Source organism: Drosophila virilis, chromosome 5 (genome assembly GCF_030788295.1).
Source record: "Drosophila virilis strain 15010-1051.87 chromosome 5, Dvir_AGI_RSII-ME, whole genome shotgun sequence".
In the NCBI taxonomy this organism is placed as follows: Eukaryota; Metazoa; Arthropoda; class Insecta; order Diptera; family Drosophilidae; genus Drosophila; species Drosophila virilis.
The window spans coordinates 9,419,358-9,436,098 of NC_091547.1; the positions used below are offsets into that span (position 1 = coordinate 9,419,358).

Consider the following 16,741-nt stretch of genomic DNA (forward strand, 5'->3'; position numbering starts at 1 on the left):
CGAACTGACTTTCACATTGGCACCCACACCCATCTCTTTATTTATGTCAAAATCCTTTGTCAAATACGTAGCTCTCATCTGTATATGATTGGTATATATATGTTTTTGCCTAGTTACATATATTTGAATTAATATCGTATAGAATTTTTGTTAATTTAGAAAATCGAAAATCTGTAATTTTAAATAGTATTTTCTACGCGCCAAATCGAAATATCTATCAACAAAATATTCAGGTGTAGAACTTAAACAAATTAAACAATTATGTACATTTTTAAGAGACACGCGTATAAAAATATTGTGATTTTTAATATATACTATCTAACGAAATAGAAAACTGTAAATATATAAATAAAAATAAATAATATTTAAGCACTTAAATGATCGATTGTAAATTCTGAGCAGCTGAATAAACGGCCTAAATCTATACTACCTAAATCAATGTGTTCGGATCTCTAGCATTGTACAGGGTATACAATTTATTGCTTAGGACATTGCCAATGCGCCTTTCCGACTGCAGCGGCTGTGGCCCATTGCTGCGCTTGATCTTGACATCCGCCAGCGTTTGCACCGCCTGGGCATCGTTGGCAAAGTGCTCCAGCATGCGCTTCGGGCAGGAATATTGCGAAATGATGGCTTCCGCCACCTCCAGCGTGACCAGGGGCAATCTATTCAGATGCTGCTGCCAGAGGCGTCCATAGCCGTTGCCCTGTTCCACGCGCACGCACTGTTTGTTGTCATTGGCCAGGTACTTTTTGAAGCTGCCCAGAATGGCCTGACGCTGCTGCTTGTAGGGCTTCTCCGCAATGGCCTTTGTGTAGCGCTGCAGCAGTGCCAGCAGCTCCTGGCATTGGGGCTGAGCCAGTTGCTCTACGTGAAGCTGCTGCAGCAGCTGCAGTTCAATCAGCGCGTCCGCCTCGCTGCTGCCGGCGCTGTGTTTGCTCTGGCGCAGACGTGGCACCACCACCGTAAACTGGCAATCGGCTGCGGGAAATGCATCGTGCAACTTGGGGCCTATGCAGGCCAGATTCTGTTCCTTTAGCGCCCGTTGAAAGTCCGTTTCGGTAAAGATCACCAAAACTTGTGGCTCCATGTGCCAGGCATCTTCCAGTGCGGCGCCCGCCGCAAGCGTCTGCTGACCCACATTGCGCTCCCAAATAATGCAGTTGCGGGCGGGCAATGTGCGTATTTCGTACTTCAAGTCCGTATTGTTTAGCTTCCCAATTAGTTCCTGACCCCATGCAATGCGCAGCAGGCCCGCGTCCAGCACCAAGCGTACATATCTCTGGCATTCGCCGGGCTTCATGCGTTTCTGCTGCTCCTTCATGGCCTGTTTAAGCAGCTTGTCCGCTTTGTTTGACATTTTTACGAATATATATGTAAATGCAAATCTTAACAAAATTGAGCGCCAACTTGCATAAAAATAATTTTATTAGTGCTGCACAACGCCATTATGCATTATATATTTCTTATCGATAGAGTTGATTTAGAAACTGCGTGACTTTACTATCGATAGTTACGTCTAACCAATGCGATAGGCACAGCTTGCACCTCTAATCGTTGCGCAGCACTGCAAGCCACACGTGTTTGTATTTATTGTGAAAAAGACGCACATTTTATTAATTTTTATTCAAAATGTATCTGATGTACACAATTAACGAAAACGGCGATCGTGTTTACACGTTGAAGGTTAGTTAAAGCATATGTAAATAAAGAATGCAACTCAGCTGCTTGTGCTTTCTTGCAGAAACGCACGGAGGACGGCCGTCCCACCTTGTCTGCACATCCAGCGCGTTTCTCGCCCGAGGACAAGTATTCACGCCAGCGCCTTACCATCAAGAAGCGCTTTGGTCTGCTGCTCACACAAAAGCCGGAGCCCATCTACTAAGCCAGCGTTTATGTTTAAATTAGCTTACATGTGTATATTTACAAATAATAAGTAAACCGTAAAAAACAAAACTTTGTAAACACATCAAATGCGTCGCTTGAGGCCCGCGGTATAGTCAAACAATTGGGGATTGCGAAACTCGCCGCGCATATCCAGCACATAGTAAAGCGTCTTGTCCTTAACTTTAATGGGCAGCTGCACGCGCGCCATTTCCCGTGACTCCTGCGCCGAGATGCATTTCAGCGGCACAGTCATAATACGATTGCGATTGAACGGACCGTAGGTCACAAAGGACACGCTCTGGCCGCCCTTGCGCAGGATGAGAAACCGCACAGAGCGCAGCGTAAACATCCAAACGGCAAACAAAATGCCATAGCCTAAAGAATACTATAAACCTTAATACTGTGCAGCAATTACTTTTGTGGCATCACTCACCAATCAAAAAGCTGCATATTGTTATGCCATTCTTGTACTTGTTCTCGCCCAGATTTATGCGCTGAAACCACTTCAGCTCCTCGCCAGGCTTCTCGACAACTGGCGCATCTTTGAGCGTCGTAAAGGCGAAGTGCGACAGATATGTCCAGAACACAAACTGGCACACGCCGAAAAAGTTGAGCATCTGATAGAACCTTGGATTCTCATACTTGAACAGCACAATATCTTTTGGTACATTTGTGCTCACATCGAAGGCAGCTCGTGTCGAATTGGATCTGATGGGCGCAATAGGAGCCGGCACTTTACTGACTTTCGGTGCCAAGGCGCAGCGTAGGCTTTGCAGTGAGTGTCTTTTCAGGAAATTGGCGCCGTGTCTGAGCGCAAAATTAACCAAATTGCTCATTTTAACTGATAACTTTGTTTATAGCATTTATTATAAAACCAAACTAACCTACAAGCCGCACAGATGTTTTTGTTTTGTTTCATTTTTGATCGTTCGTTCGTTCGCGCGTGAACTGGTTTTTGCACACTCTTTTTCAGGGCTGATAAGTTAAATGAGCCAGTGTTGTGGAACTTTGAACTACAGTTCGAAATGCAATTGACACCGTATCGGAAGAGGTAAGCCATAATTACGTGCAAAACTATTTTGCAATTAGTTACTTATTCGCTTCTTGAATAATTTCAACTAATACCAATGAGTATCGGTTCATAAAAATAAAATGTATTTGTTATACAGTGCCTTAAATCAATCTAATTAATCAAATTTAACCAGTTTCAAGTTCAATTAATAAAATTTATTCATTAATCAATTTGTTATTAGAACCCCTCGTTTGTATTGTCCATGCATTCAACTTACAGATGTTGTTTGTGCTATGTTGCTTATAGTTCATTTGTCGCCCTGCCTGCGAGCTAGTTTTGACGTTCAGGAACTAGCCGCAACGCAACTGGTTCGCAGCTCCTCACAAATTGTTGTTGTCTGCTCTGATTTAGTCTGTGTTTGGTATTCCAGTTGTTCAGGGCGGTGGTTCTCAGTACGGTGTAAACAAATCGCAACAAAACCGTTTAAATTATTGAAATCCTTACTAGGTAGGGCATATCATAAACGTTACGTTATAATCTATATGCTAAAATCAAGAACAACAACTTCCAAAATACATATATACACAGGTAAGTTAATGTTAAGTACTTAGGATTGTTGCCAGCTCTTAACTTCACATTGTATTATTGTTATTATTATTGTTTATATTATCGTCTCATGTATATATGCATGGGTTTAAGGGGTTTTCCAACGTATTCACATAAGTTTTTGATTTCGAATATGTAAAGAGAGACTTTTTAGCATTTGTTTGCGTTTTTAGGGTTGTCAGGTGGCTGCAACGCAGCCGGTAAAACTATAAATGTCTCAACTTTGTCGTCTTTTATTATAAAATGTAAACATTGAGTGCGGCTTTTGGAGTACACATGTGTGTGTGTGTCCTTGAACCCCAAGCATAGGCTGTACATATGTATGACAATGTTTGCAGATGGCAACCCTATTGTATACCATGTGCACCATAATGACATGTACATTCGTACAATAACGTCCATACCTATGCACATAGATAACGAAAACTATCTTTAATCAAAATAATGCTGTGCTAGCACTTGGCAGCCCTAAAAACATTCAATTGTACAATCATAAAATTAAATTGTTGCCCCGTTTGCTTTTACTCTTGCGCTTGCAGTTAGCTGCACATGATAACTTAGCCGCCGATGTCTAGGATCAAATGATATACCCATAATAAGATAATCAAATATTCGTTTAAGACCCATGGATCCGTAAAATTCTACGGAACTTAGATGTTTTTCAAACTAACCTCACTTTGCATCAAAATCGATACGTAACCTAAAAAGAATGTGAATGCGCTGCAAAATATTATACACATTCAAACCTTGTTATACATACACGAACACACACATACACACACACACGCGTAGTTCTACTTAAACGAACTCAGGTATGCATGTGTGCGTGAGTGTATGTGCGTGTGTGTGTGCTAGCATGCGAGAGCGAAACAGCTATAATAGACATACATAACTCCCAAAACAAGTCCAAACACAGTTATGTTACTATGAAATAGACATCAACATAGTATATGCAGATATACAATTAATCAGGTAGCTTTGTTTTATTTACAACATATTTATTTTTTGTCTATATGTAAAGCGCATACAAACAAGATGAGAGCAATAAAACTAAAGTAGGGTATAATTGGGTAGGGAGGCAGAGGGCAGGCGACATTGGGGTACAGCCCAAACATAATGATAAGTAACTGAACCAAATCATGTTTCGGATCGATTCTATATCTTGACATTTCGAAATCCAAGACCTGTTTTTTTTTTTTCTCCCAATACATAGTACAAACTTTGGACGGCAAATATGGCTGGCGACGCCTCAATTTTTGTATTGCGTCCGTTTTAGTTGCTGCTTCTCACTGTGCTGCTGTGTCTTTCGGTACGCCTCGCGTTGTTGTACGACGGCACGAACCAAATGTGTTTGTCGTTCGGCAAAGTTTTTTCATTTTCTTATTTTCTACATATAGATGACTTACATACATACAATACATATTTTTTTACCTCGTATAAACGTCTAGTACCGTTCTCGCTCTTTCTCTGTCACTCATTAGCACTCTCTTGCTCTTTCTCGCTCTTGCTGTTGAAGCTCTTACGCTCTCTCACTCTCTCTCTCCCTCTCTTTGGTCTTGAAAGCCTACGACCTGATACTAAACCGGTATCCTGCCAAAAGTCCTAGGCAAACGCATAAAAAACTGCATCTTCTCAAATCCCAAAAACTGCGGATCTTAGACTAGCGCACAAATTGCCGCAATATTGCTGCTTAACTATCTCTACCCCCCCCCCCCTTTCCCCTGCTTCTAAGTCTCTTTCTCTAAACGTGTGCTCTTGATTTGTTTTTGTTTGCCGTTTTACATGTTTTCATTTTCAAATGGCGTTTTTCATATTTTGTCGTTAATTTCTGTAGAAAATAATAATTTAATTTATCCCCCGTCGCCCCCAACCGCTCCATTCAATCCATTGGCAGATAAAATGTTTCACATAGAGTTGTCTCGCTCACGCACACAGCTCACTCGCTTTAGACCTCCCGCTCGCACAGTCGGCAGCATTGCTCGTTTATAAAATGGCAATTTATGGCAACTTTACTTTTACTTTGTTTTGCGTTTTTCTTTTATTATCTGGCTGTTATTGTTATCGGAACTCTGTGGAAAACCATAACATAGACGAAGATCCCCTGCAGCAGCAATTGGTAATGTGGTTCAACCCCCTGCAGCCGAACCCCCTCCGCTCCGAAGGTAGTTCTTCAAGCGCCAGCGCTGCCAACTCGTTTCAAAATTGTTGCTGGAAATCCAATTCGTCTATAGCTACGCTGACAAATTGCCTGAAAAGTTGACCTATTTCAGAAGTACCCAATATCAAGCATAATGGTGTGCAAAATCATTTACATTTATTTGCCAGCCATGCTGACGTCACAGCGCATTTGGCTAGGGGTCGCACGCACTGTAGAATTTTACGCATATCGAAGATGTGAAAGTGAAATTGATTTAAAATTTTTTAAAAATTAGATATAGAACGTTATCAAATCCTATCTGACACGCCCTTACCAAGCAGCTAGGTCGCTGGCCCCTGCCTCTCTCGCGCTCTTTCACCTTGTCTGCCTGTCTCTCTCCCGCTCGCTCTCTCTTCGCAGCGCTATTGTGCTCTTTTTTTTTAATGCCGTCGTCGTCGTCGTCGTCGTCGTCTCGCCGTCAGCTGGTTTTTGCGTTCGCGTTCGCGTTCACTTCGGCCAATGTTTAGTGTTGCCTTGAACTCGCACAGAAATCTAGTTACAAATAATTTGATTTCTTAAGAGTCTAGTGTAAATTGCTGTAAATTGCTTGAGACTCTACGAAACGAGGCGCATCCATACGGCTCGAGCTTATCGTAAGTTGGATTTTGTCCTAATTTCAATAATTATATAAAATTGCTTCAATTTAACCTCAAATTTGTTAACACCCAACATTGTTACGGTAAAAGCTAAAATACATATATCATATATCATTTATCGAATATACATATGTATATCGCTCCCAGTCCCCGTACACTCTCCATACAACATATCTTGTTTTTGCTTCTACGCTGGCTCCAAATATTTATCACATGTTCCTGCTTTATGCACGCTTATTTCTCTGGCTTGTTCGCTTTGTATTTGTGTTTCGGCTGCAGTCATCTTGCGCTGCGGCGGCTCTTGCTGTTGTTGTTGTTGTTGTTGCGTTCGGCGGCAAAATACCACCGAACCGACCGACCGACCGAACCGCCCGACCGACCGACCGACCGAGCGACAAGCACACCGGTTAGGCATGTAGATTTATAGATACATACCGAAACCGAAATAGCGTAAGGCACCAGACGAAAATCAGTTGGTGCTTACGAATTTATATATATATATATATATATAACATACTATAACTACTTGATTGATAGAATTTTAAAATAACATTCATATTTCAAGACTTTACCCAAACTTTAAATGCTAGTTAAATTTAATCGAACTCTTTCATTTTTCAAGGTCAATTGTTATAAGTGGGCTTTTTGTTTATTGGGTAATACGATTTTCAAGCAGGGTCTGAAAGTGAAATCCGGACTTGGTTCATTGTAAATTTCTGTTTTTTTTTTTTTTTTTAACCAACGCTCTTTTTCATTTTCATCGCTGACAGAAATTACAGTAAAAGCTTTCGGTAAGCTTTCGCCGAAAGCTTTTTCGTCTGCATCAATTCTTAAAGAGGGAATTGACGAATTAATTGTTTTAGGTTTTGTAAAACGGATTTTACATTTGATGTATAAAACGTTTTGATTGTATGGTTGGAGGGGGTGGGGGGGTAGGGGCTAGGTCATATGGTGTGATAGCCTCTGCGCAAGGTTGCCACACAGTCGCTTTCAGTGTTGCCGGATCGTCAATGAAACCAATGAAATGACAAAACACCTCATTTTTTCATTTCATCTCAGTTCAATGTGTTCCAACTAAAGGCAAAATATTAACGCGCAAATATGATGGAAGTAACACAAAAAGTGGAACTAAAGGAGTTGGCAACTGAAGATGAAATTATAAGAAGCATTGCAGAGGAACTCGACCATGAAGTCGATAAGCTCACCACCCCTGGTAGGTACAACACTTTAATCGATAAATTCGCATTTAAATGAGGCAAACCGTTTACAGATATTAAAAAAACGATGGAAAACTGCAAATCAGCCAGCGATGAGGAAATACACAATGGCCTGGAAGCAGACGTCCTGGAACCCGATATTGAAGCAGCGCCGTCTATCGATAGTATAGGCAAAAGCATCGATCAAATTGCCAGCGAAGCGCTGCCCTGCGAACGCAATGCTGGCACAGATTTGGATGCTCTTTTGGATAAAATCAGTTCGATCGTAGACTGCGATCCCAAGGAGTCTATCGACGAGGAGGCAGCAGAGGAGAGTGTAGCTGACAATGAGTCGCTCGCAGCCGATATCGATAACAATGAGAAAAGCAACATTGTGATCGATGCGGTTGCCGCCAAAGAGATCGGCGCCGAAGGAGAGCAAAAGGAAGACGAGAACGATAACAGCGTGGAGAAACCCGAGTCCGGCGATCTTGTCGAGGGCGAAGAGAAAATACAAGAAGAGGAAGTGGATTTAGAGGAAAGCGAAAATAAACAAAATATTGCTGCCAATGAGGATGAAAAAACAGCAGTAAAGGATGTGCTAGCCGAGGAAAATATGGTAGTTGGTAAAGGCGAGGACGCGGAAATCTCAAAAACAGATAAGTCCAAAGCGGACGATGAACAGACAAGCCTCAATAACTCCAACGATGAGGTCTTCATGGATGCATTGGAAAATATATCCAGCTCAGATGAGTTCGAAGCATTGGCAAATCAGCAAATTAAAAAATCCGATGAACTAAATCCCCAAAAGGAGTGCAAAAATGGCCTAGAAGACATAACCTCCGACGAAAGCAATGATAAAGCGGAACTTGCCAATGATAAGGCAAAAGGCGATATATCAATTATTGATCTAGACTCATCGGATGAATGTCTAGCAGCTGAGGCAATAACGGAGTTGCCTCAAGATAGTTCCGAAGATCCCGCGCAGAAGGCTGCAGAAAAATCAGAGACAGCTGTGAAAGGTGCTGAGCCAAAGGAGCTTGATAAACCTGATGATAAAGAGGATAAGCAATCAAAACTGACAACTACGCAGGAGCTCGAAGTGAAAAACCTTGATGAAATGTTGATGGAAGCTGCCGACACGTCGGAGGCCAACTCAAAGGACACAGTAATAGAAAGCGAAGTTCCTGTCCTGCCGAACAACAAGGTTGTAGAGACAAACGGAGTCTTGGATAAAGACTTGGAGAAGGCGGACGAGGAGAGTGAAGAGCAGGCGCCGAGCAAAGATTCAGAGAAGATCGAAGCTGACACAAAGGAGGCAGAATCGGATGACGAAGTGATCTTTTTCGAGCCTATTGAGAAATCGGCAAAGGAGCCTGAAGCAGACGAAAACAAAACAGAAGCTGTCAAGGATATGCCGACGGTCGAGAAGAAGACAGACGAGGTGGTCCTTGTGTCCGAGGACGAAGATGAACAGCCGCCCGCAAAGAAACCGGAGGAGGCGCCCAGTAAAAAGTCTGAAACAACAACTGCGACTGCAGCAATAGATTCCAAATCGAATGAAGCCGTAAGCACAGATTTGTTAGCTGACAATTCGGACAATGCTTGCGATCAGTTTGAGAAGCTCAAAACGCAGGAGAAGCTCAAAGTTAGCTCTGGGGAGGATGTGGACAGCAACTCGAGCAATCTGCTGCAGCCCTCGCAGAAGAGCAGAGACGAGGTCCCAGCCGAAGCTGAGGCCGAGCCCATTGCGGAGACTGAAGACGGCGATGTGGAAATGGTGGGCGATGAGCCCGAGGATGAGCCCGATGCGGGCCTGCCGGCCGTCAAGCGCATACGACTGAGCACCGAGGACAAGCCGGAGGCTAGCAGCAGCTCCAGCTGCACCACCGCCAACACAACCACCAACGATGAGGAAGCTCTGCCCGCAGTTGCCAAACGCAGTCACAGCCTGCTAGCCAATAGCAGTCCCGTGGAGAAGGAGGAGACGCCCAGCAAGAAGCTCAAGACCGACGACTCCGATTCCAATAGCTCCAACGATGGTACGCTGCAAATCGATCTCGATGCTCACGACAATACCCAGGAGTCGGAAGCGGTAGCAGCTGCTGCAGAGTCAGCCAAAGTCAAGCCCGAGGAGAAGTCGGAGCCAACGGAGCTGGCGCTCGATTTGAAGCCTAAACCGCAATTCCAGCCCGATGTCAGGCCGTTGCGCATGGAATTTATCAAGAAATTCCGCAAGAACTTCGACAAGATGACACGGCACGATCTGGAGGAGCTGGTGCTGCAAAAGGTCGTCGAGAGCATGCTGGTGAAGAGCGAATTTGCGGAGATCCGACGCCAGATAGACAATCACGAGCTGACACTGGCCAACTATCGACGCAAGATAGCCGAGGTGTCCAAGCAGTTTCTCGATCTGGAGACGGTGCACAAGCGCGTGCTCAAGGATCTGGAAACGAAGAATGCACAGTTTACGGCGCCCGTGCGCATTACGCGCGCTGTCGGTCTACAGGTGGGCATGGCCCTCATGAAGAAACCCAGCGAGGAGGCGCGCAGCCAGGCCAGCGTACATACTGCGGGCAGTATGTCGGCGCCGGCAGCAGCAGGAATGCCAACGCCGCCCAAGGCAAGCACCTCACCGATGCGCACGCCCATGCGTAACAATGCGCCGCGACCAGGTCCCAGTCCGCCTCATCATCAGCAGCAGCTGCAGCCGCAGCAGCAACTGCAGCAGACGCCGCCGACGCTGCCCGCATCCCGACCTTTCGTGCAGACCAGCGGCACGACGCCCGTGCGTCGCGGCTGCATGCAGAAAGTGACGCCTCAGCGTCCCGTAAACAACACGCCCAGCGGTCAGCAGGCGAGCTCCCCCAACCAGGGCATGCAACGCATCCAATCACTGCCCCATGTCACATCACGGCCCATGTACGCCAGCAAGCACACAGGCGGCACGAATGCGGCAACCGCTGCGGCTGTCGCGGCAGCGATGCGCGCGCGCGGCACCACAGCCAAGCCCATTGGCAAGGATTACCCCGGCTCTTACATGACACCGAAACAACAACAGCAGCAGCAGCAGCAGCAACAGCTGCAACAGCAACAACAGCAGCAGCTGCAACAGCAACAACAGCCTTTGCCGTGAGTTATTCCTGCCTTATTTCTGACAGCAACTCCTTTAACTCAATATCTTCCTTGCAGCGTGCGCATCGGTCGCAGTCCCGGCAAGCAGCCCATCAGCATCAACAACAAGCCACGAGCCATGCCCATTGGCGGCGGCACCGTTTCGGTGCCCATGTCAAATGCCACAGACAGCGGCGCTGCTGCCGCCGGCTTTGGGCAGCCCAGTTTAGCGCCCGCCCGACCCAAAGAAAAGGCCGTCATCGATCTGACCGATGAGGATGATGCAGCGGCAGCTGCTGCTGCTGCCGCTGCCGCCGTGGAGGCCAGTGCACGCCAGCGGCAAACGCCGAGTGCAGCCGCCAAACGCAGCCTCCAGACGCCGCCCATGGGCCCCAATTCGCGTTCGGCGGGCGGCAGCGTGGTGAGAGTCTCCCCCATGAATATACCGCGCGCCAATGCCGTTGCCCGACAGATTGTCAATGGACCAGGTAATTTACATAAAAGTGGAGTTTACTTGGGTTCACACGTCCCGATAACAGGTAAAATATAACCATATTTTATAGGCTGAGACAGATTTATGGTTGTAAAATATTATCAATGCAATCTCTTTTCTCTGCCAAAATACTTAGTAGTTAAATGAGAAAAGAAAATATGTAAGCATATAAACAGAGCCAAGCATGTATTAAATTACTTGAATCAAACCTTGAATACTCAGTCGATCAAACCGAAAACCAACAGGCTCGAACTTTCGACTATCGAGCAGTGCTCGAACGTACGATCCAACATGTTCGAAGACATACATATTAGCGAATTCGAACACATGTTCGAGCTAATGTGGGTTCTGTTGATGTGAGAATATAAATGATTAGCTCAAACTTTTTACCAGTGAGTCAAAATTCCAATTTGTTCGGATAGTCAAAGAACACGTTCAAGCGAGTCGAGATTCAACTCGACTCGTCCGAAAATTCAGCTCGATCAAGCTCGCTTTAGATACGACTATTTCGGTTTGGTTTATTTTTTGTATAACCCCTTCTGAAAACTCACATGCTAGACTATAAAAGCTACTTTGTTTTTTGCATATTATCAAATTTAAATTTGAAGGGGGGAGTTGTCCGCTTACAAAAACGTTGGAAGAAATAACAAAAACTGTAGGAAGTGTTATCTAGTTTTTATATCCTATATCCTATCAATTTACAGTTAATACAGTATTTACATACTCATGCTAAAATTCGTACATAATGATATGTATATTATTTTGAATACCCTTGAGGACGTATTGTTTTATCGCAAAATGTTAATAAGAAGCTTAGTCAGCGATCCCATAAAGTATGAAGTAAAAAAACAATGTGTGCTAGACTGAATGCAAATGAAGTGAAGTGAGTTTTAAGAGAATACAAATATGACAAAATTGAATCGGTTTCGACACGAATAGTGCAAAAATATATGTCAACTTGCATCAAATTGGATAGAATCACTAACCCATACATTTGTGCGCGAGTGTGTGTGTAGAGTTCGAAATTTGGAAATCCCAAAAATTTAAAAACTAGTCAAATTCGCATCGCCCAGGCAGCCACACAAACGCATAAATACTTCGATCATATGCATATATACAAAAGCCCACGCCCAGGTACCCTTACCAATAATAACGAGGCAAAATGCAAGTATGACCTGTTGATTGTTTCATATTACAAAAGGGGAGAAATGCGTCCGAAATTTGGAAGAAATTCAATTTGCGCTCATTGTTGCTTGTGCGGACACAAAGACACACATACATTAAAGCGATCACTAGACACAATGAGAGAGCACATTGAGAGCACTGAGAGTAAGCCAAAGCAGTTTTCTGTAGTGAGAGCGAAATAAAAACAAAAGTGCCGTTCTATCGCACCAATAATATGGATTTCTTACTCTCTTGCTCTCTGAGAAAGCGAGCGAGTCTCGGACCCGAACAAAAACGAAGTCCACATTGGACCAGAAATCGTAAAAAATGAATGTACCAAACTTTTCTGCTAGCGGTCGCATCTATATGTTGTATGGTTAGTGATAGAATCCGGATGTTTTCGGAAATTAAGTTAACATGGAGCACAAGTGTTGTTGGGAAAATAGAAGGAGCAGGAACATTTACCGAGGAGTAACCACAAATGGGATGCATTGCCTGATTCAGGGACACGTGTGAACCACAAATATGTAGCATACAATTTCGGAGCAATCACTAATTGGCATCTCATTAACAGTTCAGCGAAGTTCGATTGGCTCCAATGTCACCATGCAGATACGCTCAGAGAATACGCCGCCGAGCGGGACGCGTATGCGTTATACGCATCCTGCACCGCTGCCGCTGGCGCCGCCGCAAACCTTTCATCCGGACTGGAAGCTGCCGCCATCTCGGCCCGTTATACGCATCAGTTTGCACGATACGGGCATTGTCATCTCGTGGACGCTCGAGGATACGGGCCCCCGTTTCGCGGAATGTGTCACGTATCAAATCTACGCCTACCAGGAGACCAGCAACGATCCCAGCACGGACTCCTGGCGTCATGTGGGCGACGTGAAGGCCATGCTGTTGCCCATGGCGGTTACACTGAATCAGTTCCAGGAGAATCAGCGCTACTTTTTCGCCGTTCGCGGCGTTGATGCCCATGAACGTTACGGGGTATTCAGTTTGCCCAAAACGTGGTAATATGTTGAGTGCCCCGCCCCGTTTGGGAGTGTGTTTTGTTTTTGTGTAATTTTTTTGATTTTAAATTCTTTGAAATTAGTTTTAAATTGTATTTATAACATATTTATGTACGCATTTTGTGCCCCAGCCCCTATTTTAAGTATTGAGTTTGAGCTTTTGGCAAGCAGCCGAGCAGCACAGTTTGTGGTCCCAAACTCTAAGCCAACTAATATATAAAATCACGTCTATGTTCGTTCCTTAAGATATACCTATACGATGGGAAAACACTGAGAACTTGCAGCTGTTAGATTGATTCATTTCCCTCCCCCCCCATATACTCTAAGTTAGTCTTAAGTTTTAACCTTATGAAGTGTTTATTTATGGATTAATCAGACATCACTCAAACATCTGCTTCGTAGAAATTAAACGCAACAATATGATTCGTTTTGTAATTTAAGACTTATGTTCTAAGCTTAAAGGAATAGTAAACAATGAATAAATATCAAACTGAAACATCAAAAGCATTCTGTTTTTGATTGCTTCAACTCTCAGATCCAATTAAAAATTTGTATTTGTTTATCAATTTGTCGTGATAAGGCCCGTTTCTTACGTTTCTGGGAAAGGTAGCTTGGTTAGTTTATAGTTGATTATTATTTTCAATAGTTTTTATTATCTTTGTCTTAACATTGTGTAAAAGTACATGTTAAATTTACAATGAAGCTATTTCGATTCAAAATTTACAATGAAGATAAACTGTGTATATCACACGCTTAAAAAATTTTCGAATTCTGTGTGAATATCGCAACTCTTCTTCAATAGGTTGGTCATGATGAATCCTTTGCAAATATTTGCAATGTAAATAAAGTGCTTTGTAAATTTTTGCCAGTCAGTTAAAACCTAAACTAATAACCAAAGCAAATTAAACAATTTACAATTGAAATAATCTATTTGGTGAAACATTCTCTGCAAGTGCATGTTAAATTTACAGTGGGCTTTAGATTTCATCTTTCGCCTAATTTACAAGGCAAATGATTTCAAAATAGCTTTATAAATGTAATACTTATCGCTTATGAGTGGATGATTGTTGTCGTATAGTTTAAGGTAAATGTTATGGCAATCTAATGCTCAATTAGCATTTAATGACCATATCCTTGCTGACAGTATGCACTCGAGGACAACCAAAGGACAAATTAGCACAAATTGCATGCACAAATTGATTTTCAGTCCGAAAGCAGTTAAATTAGTTGGAGGCAGGGGCTTGGGCTGGGTTGGCAGGGAGCATTTCTATATGAGAATGCAATCGATGACACATAAAATATAGATACGCTCATTTCCGTGAGACTGGGTACTGTCCATTTAGGGGTCACTTGCTGCCCGCTGCTTCCTCTCCTCCCGCTTAATGGCCTACGTTTCCAATATTGCATGTTAAGTGCAATCCCTTCCTACCCGGACCCATTTATAGAGCCCTTTTATACGCTAGGCACCATGTCAAAAGGGGCATATTGGCTTGGTGCCTTCCACAAACTGCCAAGAACGGATTTTCGCCATTTACAACAGTTTTGGGGTCACAAAGCCGGTAACTTATAATCCCTGCGACTCATTTAACTGTGAAATTCCCTATGAACAGAGTGTGCGGCAGTCGGTAAACTCGACTGCATGATATCATGTTTAGCCTGAACGCATTGCATATTGGTAAAAATGGATAAAAGGGTTTTGTGCAAATGCTTGCGATAGTGAAAAGGAGGTATCTCCGAGCCAATAAAGTATATATATTTATATATGTTTGATCATCATCTGTCCGATTTTATGAACGTCTCAGAGTTTCAGGGTATCATCTAGTCGTGCACTCCCTACACTTACTTGCTTTTTTTTTTTGTCATGGCTGCGACACCGATTTCTCTCATGCACTTGACATTGGATGAGCGTTGCAGGCGACGTCGCGACCTTTTTCAAATTTTTTGTACCGTGTGGCGCTTTTTTTTGTTTTTTTTTTTGTGTCCATTCATGCGCTGCATGTGGCAGAGAGCGGCGTGATTGGTTGGCTGTTGCCTGCATATGCAGCTGCCGCCTGGCTTAGTTGGCAAGGCGCGCTAACAAACATGGTGGCAAGCAGCTGCCGTGCCGCGCGTGCCACGTGCCAGCGCATTTTGAACGGCAGCCAAAAACCTTGACATTAGGCGCATGTGTCTGCGAGTGTGCGAGTGTGTGTGTGTGTGCGGCTCAATGTTAAGTCATGGTATTTGCCTCTGCGCCTGCTGCACATCCGGCGCACAGAAATTTTGCCAGTTTGTCATTTTAATTCATTTGCAGGCAACGTGTCGCAAACATGTCCTGTTCATGTCCTGGCCCCTTTGGACTGTTGTTGTCATTGCCGCTCCAATTATTTGGCAATTGTCAAGGCAGGAAAAAATAAATAAATAAACACACACATACACACACACACATATGCGCACACTGCCTGCTTGCATTTAATTGAAATAACTGTTCCACACATAGTAAGCGCAATTTAATTGTTGTTGCTGCTTCATTTCCGGGAAATGTCTTAGCAGCCACAACACGCACTCACCCACACACACACACACACACACACACCTACACACCTACACACGCACACATGTACTACTGGAAGCATAACAAAAACACAGATGTTTTGTCAGCAGGCACACACAAAAAACTGCTGGCGCTCACTGTCCGCAGCGCATGCGTCACTTGCCGCACGGCAACACTGTTTTCATATTGGTAGCAGCATTTGCGTGCTTTGTTTTGTTATTCGCTCGCTGAACGCGCCACACAACGGTTGTGTGTCGTCTATTTTCGCAACTCTGCTGCGCGCAACGTGCATTTAGCGGCGGCATGCGGCGCGCTTTTAGACAATTAACGCGTGTTTTATTAAAAAATAATGCAACAATAATTATTGCATCAGTTGTGTGTGTGTTTTTCGCATATTCTTAGGAAATACGTAAATATATTAAATTAAAAAAAAAATATTTAAAAAATATATAACACACTTAAAGCATATAAACATAAAAATATGCCGCTATAATATTTAACTACACTATATAAACAACAACAAAAAATAGTTTCAATAAAATATATATGAAAAAATATAACACAAAACATATATAATATATAAGAAATATTTAAAAAAGCTTTTAACAAAATTCTGCGTGTGTTGATAAAATAAAAAATACATAACAAACTTAAAGAAAATTAATAAACCACAAGAACATATTAAAAAAAGTGTAAAAACATTAAAAAATATAAATTTATAAAAAATAAATAAGTGTAAAAAAAAAAAAATAAGTTATCATAAATCGAAAATAAATTAATACTCATAGCAACTAAATATTAATGCTGCAAAGAATTTAAGAACAAAAAAATAAAACGAAAACAAACATTAATATAAAATAAAAACTAAGCAAGAAATGTTTAAAAATTATAAATAAATATAAAAGATCATTCATAAAAAAAATGCAT

The 16,741-nt window shown here is 43.0% G+C and overlaps 4 protein-coding genes and 1 long non-coding RNA gene across 6 annotated transcripts; 2 read left to right on the forward strand and 3 right to left on the reverse strand.

The window, feature by feature from the left end:
* Window positions 1-9: 9 nt before the first annotated feature.
* On the reverse strand, window positions 10-1,438 carry mms4 (Methyl methanesulfonate sensitivity 4). Its single transcript, XM_002050539.4, has one exon. The coding sequence runs from the start codon at window positions 1,358-1,360 to the stop codon at window positions 431-433; it is 930 nt and encodes a 309-aa protein (XP_002050575.1). The 5' UTR covers window positions 1,361-1,438; the 3' UTR covers window positions 10-430.
* An 88-nt stretch (window positions 1,439-1,526) lies between these two features.
* On the forward strand, window positions 1,527-1,956 carry Nop10 (Nop10 ribonucleoprotein). The gene is made up of 2 exons (XM_002050538.4): window positions 1,527-1,686; window positions 1,745-1,956. The coding sequence occupies exons 1-2, from the start codon at window positions 1,633-1,635 to the stop codon at window positions 1,883-1,885; spliced, it is 195 nt and encodes a 64-aa protein (XP_002050574.1). The 5' UTR covers window positions 1,527-1,632; the 3' UTR covers window positions 1,886-1,956.
* Window positions 1,880-2,807, reverse strand: LOC6626555 (transmembrane protein 223). The gene is made up of 2 exons (XM_002050537.4): window positions 2,321-2,807; window positions 1,880-2,262 (listed from the first exon to the last, which is right to left on the reverse strand). Exons 1-2 carry the CDS (start codon window positions 2,721-2,723, stop codon window positions 1,970-1,972), a joined length of 696 nt encoding a protein of 231 aa, XP_002050573.1. The 5' UTR covers window positions 2,724-2,807; the 3' UTR covers window positions 1,880-1,969.
* Window positions 2,808-3,309: 502 nt separating this feature from the next.
* wde (Fibronectin-III type domain-containing protein windei) lies at window positions 3,310-13,785 on the forward strand. Of its 2 annotated transcripts, none has more exons than XM_015173654.3 (5): window positions 3,310-3,487; window positions 7,358-7,511; window positions 7,569-10,626; window positions 10,687-11,096; window positions 12,840-13,785. In XM_015173654.3, exons 2-5 carry the CDS (start codon window positions 7,400-7,402, stop codon window positions 13,283-13,285), a joined length of 4,026 nt encoding a protein of 1,341 aa, XP_015029140.1. In that variant the 5' UTR covers window positions 3,310-3,487; window positions 7,358-7,399; the 3' UTR covers window positions 13,286-13,785. The 2 variants fall into 2 exon arrangements, with proteins under 2 accessions (XP_015029140.1, XP_015029141.1); XM_015173655.3 differs by lacking the exon at window positions 3,310-3,487 and adding an exon at window positions 6,006-6,295.
* On the reverse strand, window positions 5,803-6,096 carry LOC116651043 (uncharacterized). The gene is made up of 2 exons (XR_004304082.2): window positions 5,977-6,096; window positions 5,803-5,872 (listed from the first exon to the last, which is right to left on the reverse strand). It is a non-coding gene; the product is annotated as an uncharacterized lncRNA (long non-coding RNA).
* Window positions 13,786-16,741: the final 2,956 nt, after the last annotated feature.